Source organism: Colletotrichum costaricense (genome assembly GCF_030867565.1).
Source record: "Colletotrichum costaricense strain IMI 309622 chromosome Unknown Scaffold_3.1, whole genome shotgun sequence".
Classification (NCBI taxonomy): Eukaryota; Fungi; Ascomycota; class Sordariomycetes; order Glomerellales; family Glomerellaceae; genus Colletotrichum; species Colletotrichum costaricense.
Genome location: NW_026848232.1, coordinates 1,835,532 through 1,852,595, shown reverse-complemented (window position 1 = coordinate 1,852,595; position 17,064 = coordinate 1,835,532). Strand labels below are relative to the sequence as shown.

General features: G+C 51.5%; 6 protein-coding genes across 6 annotated transcripts; 4 read left to right on the top strand and 2 right to left on the bottom strand.

Moving 5' to 3' along the window:
* Window positions 1–272: 272 nt before the first annotated feature.
* On the top strand, window positions 273–2,228 carry CCOS01_03437 (uncharacterized protein; the record flags this gene model as incomplete). The annotated part of the gene is made up of 4 exons (XM_060451623.1): window positions 273–550; window positions 636–1,214; window positions 1,280–2,139; window positions 2,191–2,228. 4 exons carry the CDS (start codon window positions 273–275, stop codon window positions 2,226–2,228), a joined length of 1,755 nt encoding a protein of 584 aa, XP_060317888.1.
* Window positions 2,229–2,439: 211 nt separating this feature from the next.
* On the top strand, window positions 2,440–2,634 carry CCOS01_03436 (uncharacterized protein; the record flags this gene model as incomplete). The annotated part of the gene is made up of 1 exon (XM_060451622.1): window positions 2,440–2,634. The coding sequence occupies one exon, from the start codon at window positions 2,440–2,442 to the stop codon at window positions 2,632–2,634; it is 195 nt and encodes a 64-aa protein (XP_060317887.1).
* A 425-nt stretch (window positions 2,635–3,059) lies between these two features.
* CCOS01_03435 (uncharacterized protein) lies at window positions 3,060–4,848 on the top strand (the record flags this gene model as incomplete). The annotated part of the gene is made up of 6 exons (XM_060451621.1): window positions 3,060–3,167; window positions 3,223–3,588; window positions 3,644–4,025; window positions 4,220–4,310; window positions 4,367–4,503; window positions 4,574–4,848. The coding sequence occupies 6 exons, from the start codon at window positions 3,060–3,062 to the stop codon at window positions 4,846–4,848; spliced, it is 1,359 nt and encodes a 452-aa protein (XP_060317886.1).
* A 2,825-nt stretch (window positions 4,849–7,673) lies between these two features.
* On the top strand, window positions 7,674–8,854 carry CCOS01_03434 (endopolygalacturonase 1 precursor; the record flags this gene model as incomplete). Its single annotated transcript, XM_060451620.1, has 2 exons — window positions 7,674–7,868; window positions 7,949–8,854. The coding sequence occupies 2 exons, from the start codon at window positions 7,674–7,676 to the stop codon at window positions 8,852–8,854; spliced, it is 1,101 nt and encodes a 366-aa protein (XP_060317885.1).
* Window positions 8,855–9,430: 576 nt separating this feature from the next.
* On the bottom strand, window positions 9,431–12,958 carry CCOS01_03433 (glycosyl hydrolase family 35; the record flags this gene model as incomplete). Its single annotated transcript, XM_060451619.1, has 10 exons — window positions 9,431–10,731; window positions 10,785–11,008; window positions 11,063–11,254; window positions 11,316–11,572; window positions 11,624–11,758; window positions 11,815–12,190; window positions 12,248–12,363; window positions 12,419–12,605; window positions 12,661–12,737; window positions 12,842–12,958. The coding sequence occupies 10 exons, from the start codon at window positions 12,956–12,958 to the stop codon at window positions 9,431–9,433; spliced, it is 2,982 nt and encodes a 993-aa protein (XP_060317884.1).
* Window positions 12,959–14,106: 1,148 nt separating this feature from the next.
* CCOS01_03432 (BNR/Asp-box repeat protein) lies at window positions 14,107–15,308 on the bottom strand (the record flags this gene model as incomplete). The annotated part of the gene is made up of 2 exons (XM_060451618.1): window positions 14,107–14,725; window positions 14,788–15,308. The coding sequence occupies 2 exons, from the start codon at window positions 15,306–15,308 to the stop codon at window positions 14,107–14,109; spliced, it is 1,140 nt and encodes a 379-aa protein (XP_060317883.1).
* Between the last annotated feature and the right edge of the window lie 1,756 nt (window positions 15,309–17,064).

Below are 17,064 nucleotides of genomic sequence, written 5' to 3'. Positions count from 1 at the left end.
TACCTTTTTGCACCTCTTTCTCCTGCGACCAGGCCATCCTGAATAATTGAAATCTTCTTCACCCTCTTCTCGGGTCCGTCAAGCCTACTCGGATACAGCTTCATTTGGAAACAGACAGGGCTTCCACTACACCGACCCCAAGACTTTGATTTGTTCTGGTGGATGACAACCGAACCTCGACTTGCATCTGCCTTCTACATCCATACGCACTTGTTATCGCTTCTCAGCTTTGATACCTTCTGCAACACTCGGCAGCAACACAACGCCTAGTCATGGACGCCTTTGACTTTGGGCAGCTGTCCGTCAGCGGGCGCAAGATCATTGTCGGCATCGACTTTGGTACCACTTATTCAGGAGTAGCGTGGGCTGAAACCCAACGTCCCGATCGACGAACTGCCATCACTACCTGGCCGATCAGCAAGACCATCCGCGAGGGCGAATCTTCGGACAAAGTCCCTACCAAGCTGCGATATGCCGGCGACGAGGTTCAATGGGGCTTTTCAATCCCCGTTACTGCACCACAAGATGAAGTTGTCGAGTGGTTCAAGCTGTGAGTGCCTTCAATCCCAATCAAACTCGGCCTTGGCATAATGTGTCCGGATGTTATAAGACACAACAGAGCTAATGTATTCCAGTGACCTCGATCCTTCTCTCCAAAGCATGGGTCAAGCTGTCTCCTCAGAGGCTCGAGGTGGCCGCAATGTCGACAAGCTTGTGACGGACTACATTTCTGCCCTGGGCAATCATCTCGTCTACACTTTGAAGGAGAAGCTCGGAGAACAGGTTGTCAACACCACACCGTTGGAATTTGTTGTCACGGTGCCCGCTATCTGGTCAGATCTCGCCAAGGATAAGACCAAGCAAGCCTGCCAAAGGGCTGCTGGCCTCAACACTGTTACCAACGCTGTTGCTCCCATCCATCTTGTCTCTGAGCCCGAGGCTGCTGCCATCTATGCCTTACATGGCCTGGACCCACATGGGCTCAAGGTGGATGACACTGTGGTGGTTGTAGATGCTGGAGGAGGAACTGTGGACTTGATCTCGTACACAATTACCAGTCTAAAGCCTATTCTGGAGGTCCAAGAGGCTGCTCCAGGATCTGGTGCTCTGTGCGGCTCGACGTTCCTCAACATGCGCTTTGCCAAATTTCTGAAGGCTAAGCTGGGCAAAGAAGATGGATTTGACGACGAGATCATGGCCGAGGCCATGGAACAGTTCGAAAAGAAGGCAAGCTTATTTATAACTTTGATCACTCTTTGACCAGGTATCTTGACTAGAGCTCTTTGACTAACGGTGCACAGGTCAAGCGACAGTTCACGCTCGGCGCTGCTCCAGACGACACCTACACCATTCCAGTCGGTGGTCTGGCGAACAACAAAGAGCTGGGAATCAACCGTGGTCGTTTCGCCTTGAAGGCATCAGATCTCCAAACCATCTTCGAGCCCGTTGTTCTCGAGTGCATCAAGCTTGTCAAAGACCAGATCACAGCAAGCAATGTGCCGATTCGTGCTATTCTCCTTGTCGGTGGTTTTGGCGCATCCAACTATCTCAAGGAGCGTTTGCGCAACGCTATCGATAAGAGCATCCAGATCATGCAGCCACCCAATGCTTGGCAGGCAGTTGTTCAAGGCGCTGTCATGAAAGGTCTAGCTCAAGTATCTCCTGATAAGCTTACGCAGGTCAAGGTGCAGAACCGCAAGGCCAGGAAGCACTATGGCACCGAGTGGCGAAGCAAGTACGACGCCAAGCTTCACAAGCATCTCGAACAGAAGCGACACTGGTGCGGCTTGGATGGTTGCTATAAAGTGTACACCATGGAGTGGTTCATTCAACGCGGAGATAACGTGTCCGAAAACGAACCCTTCTACACATCGTTCGTGTGGACCGGTCTGGTCAGTCAGGGCCGCATCAAGAAGATCAAGATGGATATCTACGCAGATCGCAACCAGAGAATTGCGCCTGTTGCTCGGGATGAGAATGTTGCAATGCTCGTTCATGTCGAGGCTGATGTCGGACACATCCCCGAGCACATGCTCTCCCGCCGCCAGGGACTTGATGGCCAATGGTACTACGAGCTGAATTGTAAGATCGAAGCCGTCTATCTTTCGGCCTCAACCACGTACACATTGCTCTACAACAGTGAGTTTGCCTTTCACTGGGCATCTTGACACGAACGTTAACCCCTTCTAGATCAACGGTACAACACGGTGACGGCAGAGTATGTTTGATCTCGTTATGCTTTGGCTGCAGACGCATGTATTTGGGAAAGCACCTTCCATCTGGATACGCGACCATTTTGGGACAGGAGATTGATTAGCACATATGAAGAGGTAACAGTGTACACAACGCAAACATCGTGTGGCGTTTCCACTCCAGGAGCTCTGCTTCTCTGGATGGAACAATGAAGTTTATTGAATTCCAAGCCATATCAAGTATTTCATGCGCCCATATGACATTGATACTTGGATGAACACTTTCTTGATTGGCCAATACCATGATCAAATTACTTTGCTTGTTCCTAAGACGCTGATCGTTTTAACTCGGTCGTCAGAGCCTGGAATCCGTGCAAGGGATTCGTGGTTGCTATTGGCTATTTGGCGTTGTAGGGAATTAATCACACGTCTGGCACTGTAGACGGAATGACAATGGGCGGCGGAAGCGAAGATGAGGTGAAGAAGACAACATTGAAACATCGGGACGAAAGAGACAGCTGAGAGAACTTAGTTTCAAACTACCCGTCTGGGAACCTGGGGACACTGGATCTTGACTTGGTTCAGTCGGCTCACCTTGAATGTTCCCCTTCGGCGCGACGCATCCCCAGGTAGTCAAAAAGTTTTTAACACCAACGAATGACCTATGGATAGTTACTTAGACTACTGCAAACATGATCGCAGAGAGCTCTAGCTAACGCTGGCTGTACCCTAAAAGGGAATGGAACCATTTTAGCTGAATGCCGATGTGGCCGGGAGGCGTTATCAGTGGTCAAGATAGAGGAATCAGACCCCTGCACAAAATCTGACCGAGGCCAATTTTCATAACAATCAAGACCTCAACCCGGGATGCGCGACTTTGACTACTTTCCTCATCACATCAACAACTTCAAGGTCGCCGGGAAAGAACCACACGACAACACAACTCTAACGATCAACCACATCACTGCGCTGTTCGTAACCCCAGGTAACCCCTACAATCACGATGCAAACCAGATCTGACCCTGAACAGGTTGAAGGTAGAGGCGACGACGCCGCCCACCGCAAAGATGGCGACGAGCACACCGTCGCGGGCTGGCTCACCGTGGCCGGCTCGTTTCTCGTCTACTTTGTGTCCTATGGCTACATGAATAGCTTTGGGTACTTCCAGGACTACTACCTCGGCCATAGTCTGGCTGGGCACCCGAGCTCGGTCATCGCGATCATCGGGTCGCTCCAGCTTGGTCTTATGAACCTCATCCAGCCTGTCGCCGGTGGTCTCGCCGATTCGTACAGCCCGAGCATCCTCTACGCTGTCGCGGCTGTCGGGGCGATTGTCTCCAGCGTCGGCGTCTCATTCGCCCAGCCAGGCCACATTTGGCAGTTCATCCTCACTCAGGTATGTGCCGTCACTATTGCCCGACGTGCCGAGATCGATCTAACGTTAACAACAGGGCGTCATCTTTGGATCAACCGCCGTGTTTGGTACAGCGGTCTCCTTGCCTCTCGCTAGTCAGCATTTTACGAGAAGACGCGCATTAGCCATTGGTATTGTCGCTAGCGGGAGCAGCGCGGGAGGAGTCTGCCTCCCCATCATGTTCTCTCATCTTGTGCCACGTATCGGCTTCGGCTGGGCTTTGCGAATTGCTGCGCTGATTGCTCTAGTATGCTACGGGATCGCTATTCTCATCTCGCGGCCCAAGCTGCCACGCAAGCCTGTGAAATCCATCTGGTCTATTGTGGACTTCAATGGCTTCCGCGACCCCCGATACTCTACACTGGCGCTTGCTAATGTGGTCGGTAACTTTGGGCTTTACGTACCGTTCTACTACTTAGGTACGTGTTCATTTAAGCTTGGACAGTCTGACTCAATATGGCTTCGCGTTATTGTGTAAGCTTAAGGCAGACATCAACTGTGCCGTTCCAAGGTTGCAGGCTGTCGATCCAGAACTCGATGTCCCTACTGAATGCCTCTTGACCGCGGGCTGACGGATGATGCCCTCATTGAATACAGCTAACCTCTTCACCAGAGCCGTACATCGCGGTTCACCATCCGGGAGCCGCGGTGAGGAACTACCTTCTCCCGCTTATCAACGGATCAAGCTTCTTCGGCCGAGTGATGTAAGTTATCGAGTCGTCCAATGTGCCATCATGAGTTCCACACTGACGAATCCTAGCGGTGGATACGTAGCCGATCATACTGGTGGATTGAACCTCCTCTATCCGCTGACGGCAATTTCGGGCATACTCTGCCTTACCTTGTGGCTTCTATCCACCAGCGTCAGCATGATTGTAGCTTTTGCCTGTTTATACGGTATTTTCTTCTCATTAATTTATGCATGCATCAAGCTTGCGGGGTTCTAACTCGGCTAATCCAAATGTAGGCTTCTGCTCGGGAATATTTGTCAGTGTCACACCGTCCGTGACCGTCAGACTCTCTCCAACTGATAAAGTCGGTGCCCGGCTGGGCGCATTCTCCATCTGGAGCACAATCGGAGTCTTCACCGGCACGCCCATAGGTGGCGCTTTTGTCCGACGAGGCACGCCGGAAGAATATCAGCACCTGATCATCTTCACCGGCATGTGCCTCACTGCCTCCGCTGTCCTGCAGTTTGCGACGCGCATTCTCTGTGATAGAGATCTACGCAAGAAGTGGTAAAACTCTTCTGCTATCGGGCAACAAGGCCAGACACCACGAGGTTGGCTTGTCTTGCGGTCCGGCAGCGAGCCGGCAAGCGAAGTTGGGGGCTGATTTTGTTGGAAAAGATCAGGGCAAGGGAGGGTATGGGGAACGGTGGAGTGCAAGAGAACATACGGAGAGCCGAGGAGGATCTGCGCCAGGCAGGAAGTTGGCGATGGAGAGGCGGTCTATGATGTTGGGAGAAATTGGCATGGGGTTGAAATGTTGAGTTGGTTTATGGTCATGTCTGAGCCTTGGCTTCTACGGATGCTTACTTGGGGTGGAGCGCTGAGGTGCGGCATCCGCGTCGATCGGCGGGACTTCACGGAATCATCCGAATTGGATAGAAATCCAAGCCATCCGAACCATCTATGTAGTCTGCATAAGGTCTTCAGCCACATATAAAATCACGGATAGCATATGCGGTTCATAGCTTTTCGTCCATAGTCAACTGAATTGTGGTAGACATAATCCCGGTCGATGTTACTTCAAATATGGAGGCCCATGCTTGAATAGTTGTATGGATGCACTTCCACTACTTCTTGGCAGCCAAGGAATAGTCCAGCCTCCTCAACTACATATCAACAAATTACGTGGAAAGTCCCATATCATCAATGAGAAGAAACTCTCCCTGAAATGCTATTTGGATGCAGATGAATGGGAAGCTTTGACTCATTGGCATCAAATGGCCGCATCGCGATATTTGCCGGAGAGCGTCCGAGATGAACTGGCTCTCTGCCAGTAGGGGCACAAGGTAAGGGAGGCAACCGTACTCCTTACTAGAACAAAAAACATGAGACACAAGCCAATTATCTACGTCATAAAAACAAAAGCAGAAATAATTTTGGCACCTTTTTGTTCTTCTATTAGATGTGCTGATCTACATTTGTTAAATGGAGTAATTTCTCGCGGCACTCTGGAGCAATGCTCGGTGGTTTGGACAGCTTATCGTCCATAATCCAGACGTCCAGTCTCGATGGGACCTAATGCTTATATGATGAGTGAAGTCTTTATTTCATGAGTTTCATATTTGCAAACTGCGACTAGTCAAAGTCTTCGCGCGTTGCCTGGCTCCAGCAACAGCACAACTGTGAAGGTGCCTCAGAATCGGCGTTTGAGTCTCGGAAGATGGCCATCGTATTCCCCGGATAGCCGAGACTCATTTGTCTGCCGCAGTCGAATGCTTTGTGGCTGCCACATGAGTTGTGGATAGAAACCATAAACTTTTCTTTTCAACGTGGGAACCCTGGATAACCCGGCGCTTTCCGCACTTGCTGGTTCGCATGAATCCCGCTCACAGTCCCAATTCTTGACGATCGCTCATATTTCTGCCGTGACCTGAGGGACTATTCCACTTAATAGAGAAAGCAGAATGAGGCAATTCGCATAGTGAGGTGGCAATCCGTCTCCATGCTGCCGCCATTCAGGGGAAATCACTGCAGCCTTTGTGATATCTGACATGTTGGATGTAAACCTCTCGAGCGGTCAAAAGCAGTTGTGGGACATGACCTTATTAGCCTCCGGGTTATCTCTCGGGGGATATTTGTTCTGCTCGGCGCTTACGGTTGGAGAATTATCGTTTGTCGCCGGTCCCATCTGCATTTCGATTGCGTTCCACCTTACTCAAGCTCTGCTCAGGCAATCTGCGCGGACTTAGCCTGCAAACGAGGAAAACATTCAGAGAACAAGTGATACGGTAAACACGACGGGTCAGGTGGTGGCATGCGCTCAGGAAGACTTTGCAAACAAAGGTATCAGTAATGAGCCAAGAAACAATCTGAAAGTTGATTTTTGAGGCGAACTCACCAAGTCATTGAGTAAAAGCAAAGTGGACTTCAAAGAGGGGGGGAATGGAGTCGTGCTTTCGCCCGCTAATGAGTGTGGGCAGAATGAGGTTTATTATCGCGAAATGGAAGCACCTTTTGAAAAGTCAGTTTTATTGCTGCTATGCGTGATAAGAAAACTGCATAGCATCTGGCCACTGCGTCCTTTGGTCCGTGAGACTTTCTGTGCTATGGAGCTGACTTGCAGACTAGCAAGCTGGCGTTGAACTCTGTTAGATGCGCAGCGCACGAGGCACATTTCGCAACGTGTCTGGGTATGATGTAAGAATAATTCCACTTTCACGAGAAAAATGTGACAGAAGCAAACAGGTGAAGGGAGAAGGTTTTCGAGTTGGAAGGCACAAACCTGGGGAAGCTTAGGTTCCGTCGTTGCGCGAACGCCTATAGCCCCCATCTATATCAAGCGAATGAAGGTTTTCGGCAAACCCTCGTTGAGGCTCCTTCCGAACTTCCCACACACCACTCCACAGCTCTAGCAGATATACTATATTCGAGACAAGCTTATTTGAGTAGTCCTTCTAGACGCAATCTCTGTGAGTGCGAGCTCAATATGACGCCAGTATTTCGTTCCCAGGACAAGAAATGTTCTTCGGGCGTCCAACAATAGCGATCCTTGCCGGCGTTTGCCCCAAGTTTAGGTAGCCGTCCTATGTTTGACTGACTCGGCCGGCGGTCACCCCTGTTCTTGATATGTCACGGTGAACACAAGCTTTGATTGACAGTCTTGGCAGAGCCCTGCTGAGAACGCCTCCATTTGAGATATAAATCGACCAGTTCCCACGGCCTTGGCACTGGTTGAGATATCTCTCGAACTGTCACCAGAAGATCTTCTACTCTGATCATTACCATCCTTTGAGCTTTGGCTCGTCCATTCTTTTTTCGTTCACTCTCTCGTACTTATCGCCCTAGGGCACTCCGACATAACAAACTACTTCACAACCGACATTTCTGCTTTTAAACATGGTTTCTTTCTTCGCTCTCGCTGGCCTGGCTGCCACCGCCCTGGCTGCGCCTGTTAGCCAGTCCGGCTGCACTTTCACCGACGCCAACGCTGCCATGAAGGGCAAGGCTGGCTGCTCGAACATTGTCTTGAAGGATATCGCTGTCCCCGCTGGAGTCACTCTTGACTTGACTGGCCTCAAGTCGGGTGCTACCGTACGTCGATTCTTGAACATCACCTCTTGTGGTCAATAGGCTACTATCATCTCGGCCAGATTTACTAACCAAATCAACAGGTTACCTTCCAAGGCAAGACTACCTTCGGATACAAGGAGTGGGCTGGTCCCCTCATTTCCGTTTCGGGCTCCAATGTCAACGTCGTCGGCGCCTCCGGTCATGTGATTGACTGCGGCGGCCAGCGCTGGTGGGATTGCAAGGGCAGCAACGGTGGCAAGACGAAGCCCAAGTTCTTCGCTGCCCACTCTCTGCAAAACTCCAACATTCGCGGCCTTAACGTGCTCAACACCCCTGTTCAGGCCTTCTCCATCAACACCTGCACCAACCTCGGCATCTACGATGTCAAGATTGACGACTCTGCCGGCGACGGCGGTTCCCAGTGCGGCCACAACACCGACGGCTTCGACGTTGGTTCTTCCAACGGCATCTACATCTCTGGTTGCACTGTCAAGAACCAGGATGACTGCCTTGCTATCAACTCCGGCACCAACATCACTTTCGTCGACGGCACTTGCATTGGCGGTCACGGTCTCTCCATCGGATCCGTTGGTGGACGCTCCAACAACGTCGTTAAGACCGTTCGCATTCTCAACTCCAAGATTATCGACTCGGATAACGGCGTCAGAATCAAGACCGTTGCTGGTGCGACTGGCGCTGTTTCGGACGTTGTCTACTCCGGTATTACCATGACTGGTATCAACAAGTACGGCGTCATCATTCAGCAGGACTACAAGAACGGATCTCCTACCGGCAAGCCTACCAGCGGTGTCCCCATTACCGACCTTACCGTCAGCAAGATTACTGGTAACATCAAGTCTTCCGGTACCGACGTTCAGGTTCTTTGCGGATCCGGCGCTTGCCGCAACTGGAAGTGGGAGGGAGTCAACGTTTCCGGTGGTCAGAAGGCAGCCAAGGCTCTCAACGTCCCGCAGAGTGCGGTCCAGAGCGTCAACACCAAGTTGTAAGCGGCTGTTAGCTCAAACATCGTCGAAATATGGCGAGTTGGGAGACTTGTGTACAGAGTAGGCCGGTCTTTTGGTATCGGTCTAGATGTAGCTCAAGAACTTGTTACAGAGTGGTGTCCCAACATCAGCTGGCGACGAATTATGTTCTTTTGTATGCAAATATGTATATCGTATCATCTTGCTGGTCACGATATGAACATATAATTAAACCTTAAACCAAATCAAATCTTGTGCATCTAAAGTGACTTGAAGTTGTCTGAGCTATGTAATTTCCGCGTCGCGTTGCTTGAAAGCTTCGTGGTATCGTGACGCTTGCTTTGAGGTTCAAATGCACCTTCCAATAGTGAACAAAATCTCTAGAAGGTGGTCATTCACGACGGTCATTTTTGAAAAGAAGATGCAACCCAGGACTGCTAGGAGCGGGCTAAGCCTATCAACACCCTGAGGTTATGAGTCTTGGTACCTTTGGGTGACTAGCTACACTATACTTTGGGTCAAGGAGAATCTTGTGGATTCAATCAACTGCCAAGATAAAATGCCGTACATGAGCATATCAGATTTGTGATTTATGACCCTTCAGTAAGCTCTTTTTCTTTCAGCCCACTTCGGCTGCGGCGCAGGCGTCACCTTTCCGAACCCAGTTGCGCTGACCATGCCAACTTCCCACTTGAGCCCCTCAACCTTGGCGCCGCCCTTCTCCATGGCCCAGAGCGTGATGCCGAGATGGTTGGAGCCCTGGTAATTGAGAATGCCCTCAGGAATGGGGAAGCGAGCTTGCGGGCCGACATGGTGGACGAACTTGCCAAATTGGTATCCGTTCACAAAGATCTGAGCGCGGTACGCCGTGGTTGTGGTGTTGGCAAAAGTCAGAGAGAGCGGGATGTCGAAGCCAGTGGGGAGGTCGAGGTCAAAAGTGGCAGAGTAGTAGGCAATTCCGGCCTTTTCAATTCCCGCGGAGGGGCCCTTGCTATCTTCCCAAGAGGCCGACGGAGGTTGGGGCCAGTGGTATCCTTGTCGCTCGATAAAGAGACCGCCTTCGTTGAGAGGGCCTCGTTCGCTGTCGGCGTAGTCCTCGCCGCCCAAGTTGCCGGTGATCTTCCACTTGATATCAGATTGCTCGTGACCCGCAAGATTGTAGTTGAGGATGCCTCGGGGGTTCTTCTGCTGCTCTTCGCCGACGACCCAGTTGCCGTTCAGACCCATGTGGTCAACAACGACTGTGAAGACGTAGTCTTTATCTTTAGTCAACTTAGGCAGGGTGAACGTGCTGTTATAGGCGGGAGAAACAGCGTTTCCGACCCAGGAACCGATGAACTCATCGTCCAGCCATACTGAAGCACCATAAGCGTTACCTCCTTGAGTTGTGATGTTGAAAGTCGTTTCACCGCCGTTGGCAGTGAAGTGACCCCGATAGAGAAGCGAGCTTGTGTGGTAACCGTAGTCTCCACCGTACAAGCTGGTGGGAGTCTTGAGAGGGTTCGCGGTATTGTACGTCTTTTCAAGGTCCGCGGCCGTCCATAACTCGTCGGAGTAGTCTGATTTGATCTCTGGCAAACTATCGATATACTTCCAGCTGAGCTGACTGATGCACGGAAGCTTGATCTCAGGGGTGGAGAAGTCGACCTTGGCGGTCACAGCTCCCTGGGCATTCTGCTTGTAATCAAGAGACTTGCCGTTGAAATTCAGAGTCTTCAGCGACGACGGGGCACCACCGATAATCTCGATGGTGGTCGTGCTGTTGACGTCACCAGAAAAGCTGATGGAGTCACCGGTAACGGCAACATTGCGGACGAGATATCCAGCCTTGACAATAACATCAGAAGTTCCGAAATCACCGACCGCGGGGGGAACCCAGAAGTTATAGGCCTCATTGCGCGCTGGAGAAGTCTCGTTAGATAAGAAGGCACAACGATGTTGGGTGATAACTTACTCAGGAGGTATACATAAACGTTCTCGTGTACGCGGACAACATTTCGCTCGTCCGAGACAGCCCAGCCTAACACAGTGTAGCCGTCTTTTTGCTCAATAGTGACATCTGAGCCCTCGATAACGTTCTCGTCGGTGATATCGGCTTGTTCACCTTCGATGGCCAGCTCATGGTGCTCGTCGGCACCTCCGTAGACGACCAGCACGGTCTTATCGGCATACTTCTTCCTATTAAGAGGTTGGAAAAGCGTCATGGATGCTCGAATGAAGCTGACTACTTACCATGTAAAGATCTCAGCTGTGGAGTAGACTAGATTCTTGTCGCCCACAGGATAGTCGCTGACGTGGATCTTGGAGTCGCGCCTGGTCAAGTACAGGCTATCGCTGAGCTGGGGAACTTCAAGCTCACCGTACTTGACAGTTTTGACCTTCAGCTTATAGGCAGTTGTCTCAAGAGAGTCATACTTTGTGTGTCTATCGCACCATGTGTTAAGACTGACTAAACGCTGAGGGTACATGTGGAATATCGATATACCTCGTGATGTAGAACTTGGTGGTGTTCGTTGTTGCCGGGGTCACGGTGATCGCGTCGTTGTTGGTCCACTCAAGCGAGGCGTTGAATCGATCGGCCACGAGATAAGCAGGAGACACGTGAAGGAAGTTGGATTGAAGCTTCGTCTCGCTGTACTTCTCACGGTTGACTAGACGTTCCTCGGTGATCTGCGCACCGTAGTCGTACGAGGTGTAGCCGTCGGAGTGTCCGAGGTTACCCCAGTTGGTGCCACCCCAAGTCTGCCGGATTCATTAACAAAGAACATTTGGAGAACCTGTCGAAACACTTACCATGTAGATGTTGAAGATGGTCACTCCAACGGCATAGTTGTTCTTGTACAGAACACGCTCAAACTCATGGTTGAGAAGGGCTGCGCAGTACTCGAATCCAGCACCTCCCCATGGCTGGAAGCCACCGCCTTGGAACTAATGACTGTCAGATTGTCTACCAACTTGGACAATGTCGACTCGATATCACATACCTCAACGATCGTATACGGGGTGGTCGGTGCGATAGCATTGTTCGTCGTGAGCCAATCAGTCGGCAGGCCATTCTCAGGCCAGACCGTGGGGTTCCAGCAGTCGAATCCCAGCGGATACCCATCGTGTCCATAGATATCGACCTTGGCGGGCGTAAGCGCAGTGATGGCACCGAGCTGCCAGGCCTCATTATTGACGTACGGTACAACAACCCCGTGACTGCGGAACTGATTGTCGACGTACTTCCAGTAATCGTAGTCGGGGAACGGATACGGGTCGACGGCAGCGTTGTACTCGTTCTCCATTTGGAAAAGAATGACAGGTCCTCCGTTGGTGATTTGGGCTTTGGCGATGATGCTTCCGAGGGTGGCGGTGTAACTTTGCATGTTAGTTAACAACCATTTGTGTCATTGGTGTTGATGCTTGTTGTCATACTTCTCAGTTGCCTTCAGGTAAGCTTCGTCGCCAGTCCTGAGAGCTCCTTGGACTCTCTGGAGCCAACCGGGAAAACCTCCTCCGGTGACTTCAGCATTAATATACGGTCCCGGGCGCTTGGTTCTGTGTTAGTCGTAAGATTTCTGGGAGGACATTCGTCGGGTGACCTACAGCAAAGAGGTAGAGTCCAGCCTTCTCGGCGGCCTCGAAGAGTGGCTCGAGTGCGAAAATGCCCTCAGCGCGAACCTCACCTGGCTTTGCCTCCAAGAGTCCCCAATTGACGTAGAAGGAGACGGAATTGTAACCAGCTGCCTTGATCTTCTGGAGGATATCGAGCCATAGGGATGGAACCGGCATTCTACCAACGACTATCAGTGATGTGACGGCTTTTTCATGTCACGATACCGGCCTACCTGAAGGCATGGAACTCGGCGCTGAAGATCATCAATCTCTCTCCATTGATAAACAAGCTTTTGTCGTCCCATGTCACCTAGTCATATTAGTCAACGCCTTTCTGGCCGCCTCATGAGAACACCAAGTAAGGCCTCATCCAAACTCTGGTCATTTTCAAGGCCACTTTCGAGACAGACTCACAATGTCTTGCTGCCTTCCATTGAGGAGCTTCAGATCCGTCCCAATGGCTCTGGCATTGACTCCATCAAGCCAAGCTAAGGCCAGCAGGGAAAGAGCCTTCAGACGCGACAGCAACATCTTGATTGTTACACCAGCAGCACACTCGAAATCGTGCTTGAACTGCAGCTATACAACATCAATTGAGACGACACGGGACAGGTCTACGCGGCGAGGGACTGGTTGCTATTTGACGAAAGACAACAAAGTTCCGGCCTGTACAAGCGACGGACCGGAAATGTCACCATCCCCCAACCTTGAACTACACGTAGCGGCGGGATCATCGGCATTGCTGGGATCTGAATGGCTGAGCAGTACCTGGCAGCGCAGCACTCTCATTGCAATCTCAATTCCCCCTCTCTTACCCCAACTGTACGACTGCAACGTCGCCAGTCCACGGGTATGGGATTGGACAATAGGACATGACGTGCATGCATGTATCTTGCACCATCTCTGGCCGTCAAGCTTGAACACATAGGAGAGCGGGGAGGGAACTGGTCGAGAGTGGCAGACATTGGCTCTTTCACCGCATCTCCATTCGAACCTTGAGCTGTTAGTTCTTCCCCGCTCATGAGCCCCGCGTTTGTCGGCTAACCACCTGTTCGTCCCTTGTCTCCCAAGACGGGCTAAGACGTGGTAGGGTTTCCCATGCGGGGAGTTGCGCCACCTCAAACGGCCCGCATGTCCGGGGCAACCCAGGAACACATCGAAACTTCCGTCCATACGAAGCCCGGTCTATGAAGCTAGAGGACGGCGGAACAATTAACCAAGGTTGCTGGTCTCTCCGCTGTTATCCTCAGGACCTGAGTGAGACCACCGCACTCCTTTGTCCATGTCTGCGAATTTTCCCGATTCCTTTAGGATCGCCCTCTCTGATCGAGCAGTTGTTTTCGAATTTGGAGACAGCGCCATTGCATGTCACTTCTAAAAACACAAACACATTTCAGTTACATGCAGAAACACACTTGGAGGTCCGCCGAGAGGTAATATCCCGTATGTAAATTACGTCACCAGGAGGCAGAGAGCTCATCGGAGACACATGCCCGGTGCGAAGAAGCGGTAAAGGTAGCGCGAGTATCATCCGGAGGGGCTGTAAATGTATGTCAATCATTTACCAATGTCTCATTATGGCGTTCATTGCGTGTATGTACTTGTTGTGTGAGCATAGGGTACGTCTTCCAAATGACCGACCCGAAATTTTGTTATTTACATGAATCTTTCGGCAACCCTCATGCCTGCTTGAGACCCAACAGCTCGGTAAGCTTAAGCATGCTGACGGTAACCTTGTTAGTGGTGCTGGGAGGCAGGACGCCGGCACCCATAATGAGAAGGTAGTCAGGATCCTCTTCCATGATACGCAGGTTACGGGTGTATGCACCGGCCTCAGGAGAATCGTATGCGACCCAAGCGCTCGGGTCGCCGCCGCGGCGGTTGATGAAGAGAGGGGCGCTGTTGCTTGACACGACAATAGTACCGTTGCAACCACCGACGGGAGACCAGACAACATTAGGGCTGTTAATGGGGAAGACACCGCCATTGGTGCTGTTGATGTACATGTCGGGGGCATCGGCGAACTTGCGGGGGTCCTTTGCGATACGGTAGTAGATGGGGAATGCGTAGGTCGGGATGATGGGTGCGCCGCCCCATTCAAAGGTGTACATGTAGTCGCCATTGGCGAGCTGTGTGACGAAGGGCATGCCTGGGCGGTCGGTGTATGTTGGGTAGGAGACATCGGTTACGACGGCGGACCAGTTCTTCAGGTCTTTTGTGGTCTGGTGGGAGATCTCCTGGCCGTGCTCGGCCGAGCGCTGGTCGGCGTAGTAAAGGATGAGGTCATCCTCGAAGATGCTACCGTCGGTGTTAGCAAATCTAGACTAAGTGCATTGCGGTTCGACTTGCTCATGACTTACAGAATGAAAGGCTCCCAGACGGGAGTCTCCTCGTTGTTGGGAATGGCACGACCACCGCGGGCGACGTGGGAGAGAAACTCCCAAGTGCGGCCCTTGTCCTGAGAAGCATACAGGTCGATTTGGGTCTCGCTGAGGTCGGTAGGAATGCTGTTACCGGCCAGGAGCACGGTTCCAGCAGGGAAGCCTGCAAAGTCCTCGCGGAGCTCGTACAGGAATGGTTGGTAACGCAAGCCCCAGTTGTTGACCTGGTCGTGAACCTGGCCAACTTCCTCCCACGTGAGGCCACCGTCTAGGGACTCGTAGATGGGGAACCAGACTAGAGGAGGCTCCGGTGAGTAGTTCTCCCAAGTTCCCAGGAGACGACCGTCATTGAGCTGAACTGTGCGAGGGTACAGCACGCGGGGGTCCGTGTAGTTGTCAGGCGGCTGGAATATGAGGTTGCGCTCGAAGGTCTCAAGAGCAGAGGCAAATCCGCAAGTGAGGACGCCTACGGCGGCGATGAGGGCGGACCGGAGCATCATGACGGCTGCTGCTACGACTCGACGATCTCTGCGGGATGCGACGCGTCTGAAGACAGATGTGCGAGAATAGGAAGGCAACCTTTGTCGGACCGAGAAGCACAGCACCTTTTATAAGGTAGCATTGGACATCGCGTCCCTCACTGCTTGACCCATGTGGTTGGTTCCAGAGGAGTAATTGAGCTGGGGCCGATGACCATGGCAAGCTGCACGATGCCACCTTGCCCGAGCCATGAGCTTCCTCTCGGTTACCTCGGCCATGTGGCGACTCCCCATAACCTTCTCAACCCTGGCTCAGCTCCCCCAGACTGGAGAAGCCTGGAGAAACATTATCGTTGGAAAGCACGGCTTAGATGTCAACGAGGAGGTCCCACGGTGCGAAGCACGAATCGGCCGCTGACTGGGAGTACCGCTGCGCAGCAGTTGTATGCGCTCCAAACAAACAACCGACGGCCGATGATGATGATTAGAGTCGCGGGACTCGACGACAAGGTTGTGCCGAGATGGAAAGAAAATAAGATTGGGGTTGCGGGAGCCGGGCCAATGTTATCTCGAGCTCCGCCGTACAAACTTGCTCGTTTCCGGTGAACCCCAAGACTTCGAGCTGTGGGGTTCGTGCGGGGGAATGGAGTCAAGTACCGAAGTTGCTCGTGCAAGATGCGCACCAATCATTCCAGCCAATTCCTCGGTAGTGATGCTCGCTCTTGGTCTAGCTGGAGTTGTTTGCCTGTGCCTACATCTGGGCTGTGAAGCCGCTCTCGACGAGGGGAGAGGAGGGGGCTTTGTGGATTGCCAAGTTGGCTGAGCTCGATAATGTCCCGGGACCAGCTTGCTTGGAATGCTTTGTTTCCGTCATTTCCCTACTTTACTTTGCATTGTCACCTCACCGCCCTCAATGCATTCACCTGGAATCGCGATTATCTCAACAACTAACAGGAAGTTGGCAGAGGTTGGAATGACTATCTGAATTCATACGGGGCATCCTTGTGCACCCTCCCTCAGGTTTCCTGCCTTACCTTTATCTCGTGATAAGGTTGTTTTCTATCCATCCTTTCATTTGTTGCGAGACGACCATCCCACTAGTCGCTCATGATACCTGTCTAGAGCTGTCTCACAGACTTCATCTCAATTGCATGGAGTTATCGACATGGCTGAATGGAATTTCTACATCCCTGTAATGACGGCTGCTGTTGTCTCTTGAAACTAATGAATGTCCGTTTGCTGCGAATGAAGATTGTTTTTCATCGTACTTATTCTTACAAGTTTTCGAGCGATGACGGATGGTCTTCCTAGTACTTGTCACCCCTTTGCTACCTTACAAGAAGGAGAGTGTGTCGATGGATCTGCGAATGAGTGTTGTTTATGTACACTCAACTTGGTTTACTCTGGGGAAGCAGAGCCAACGAGCTTAGTAGTGTCAAATTCAATTAAAAGGTGTCAATTGTGTGAGCCATAGGGAGTTCGAAAAGGTATCAGGCATTTACAATAGTGTAAAACTTGATCTTTTTGGCTGGAAACTTCGGGCGATCCATATATGCTCGACAAAGTAAACCACCAACTTCTATCCCGTCTCTACTATCACTAGCCGGCTAGGCCCGTCCTACGTTTTGTTTCTACTTTAGGGGTAAAAAGACTTTGATATTGTTCTGAAGGCATTGATACTGTAGCATGAGCTATTCACCTCCACTCATAAGTTGACATGTGACTTTGTTGCGACATTGGATCTAGTTTATGATAGAGGTTTACTCGACGAAAGACT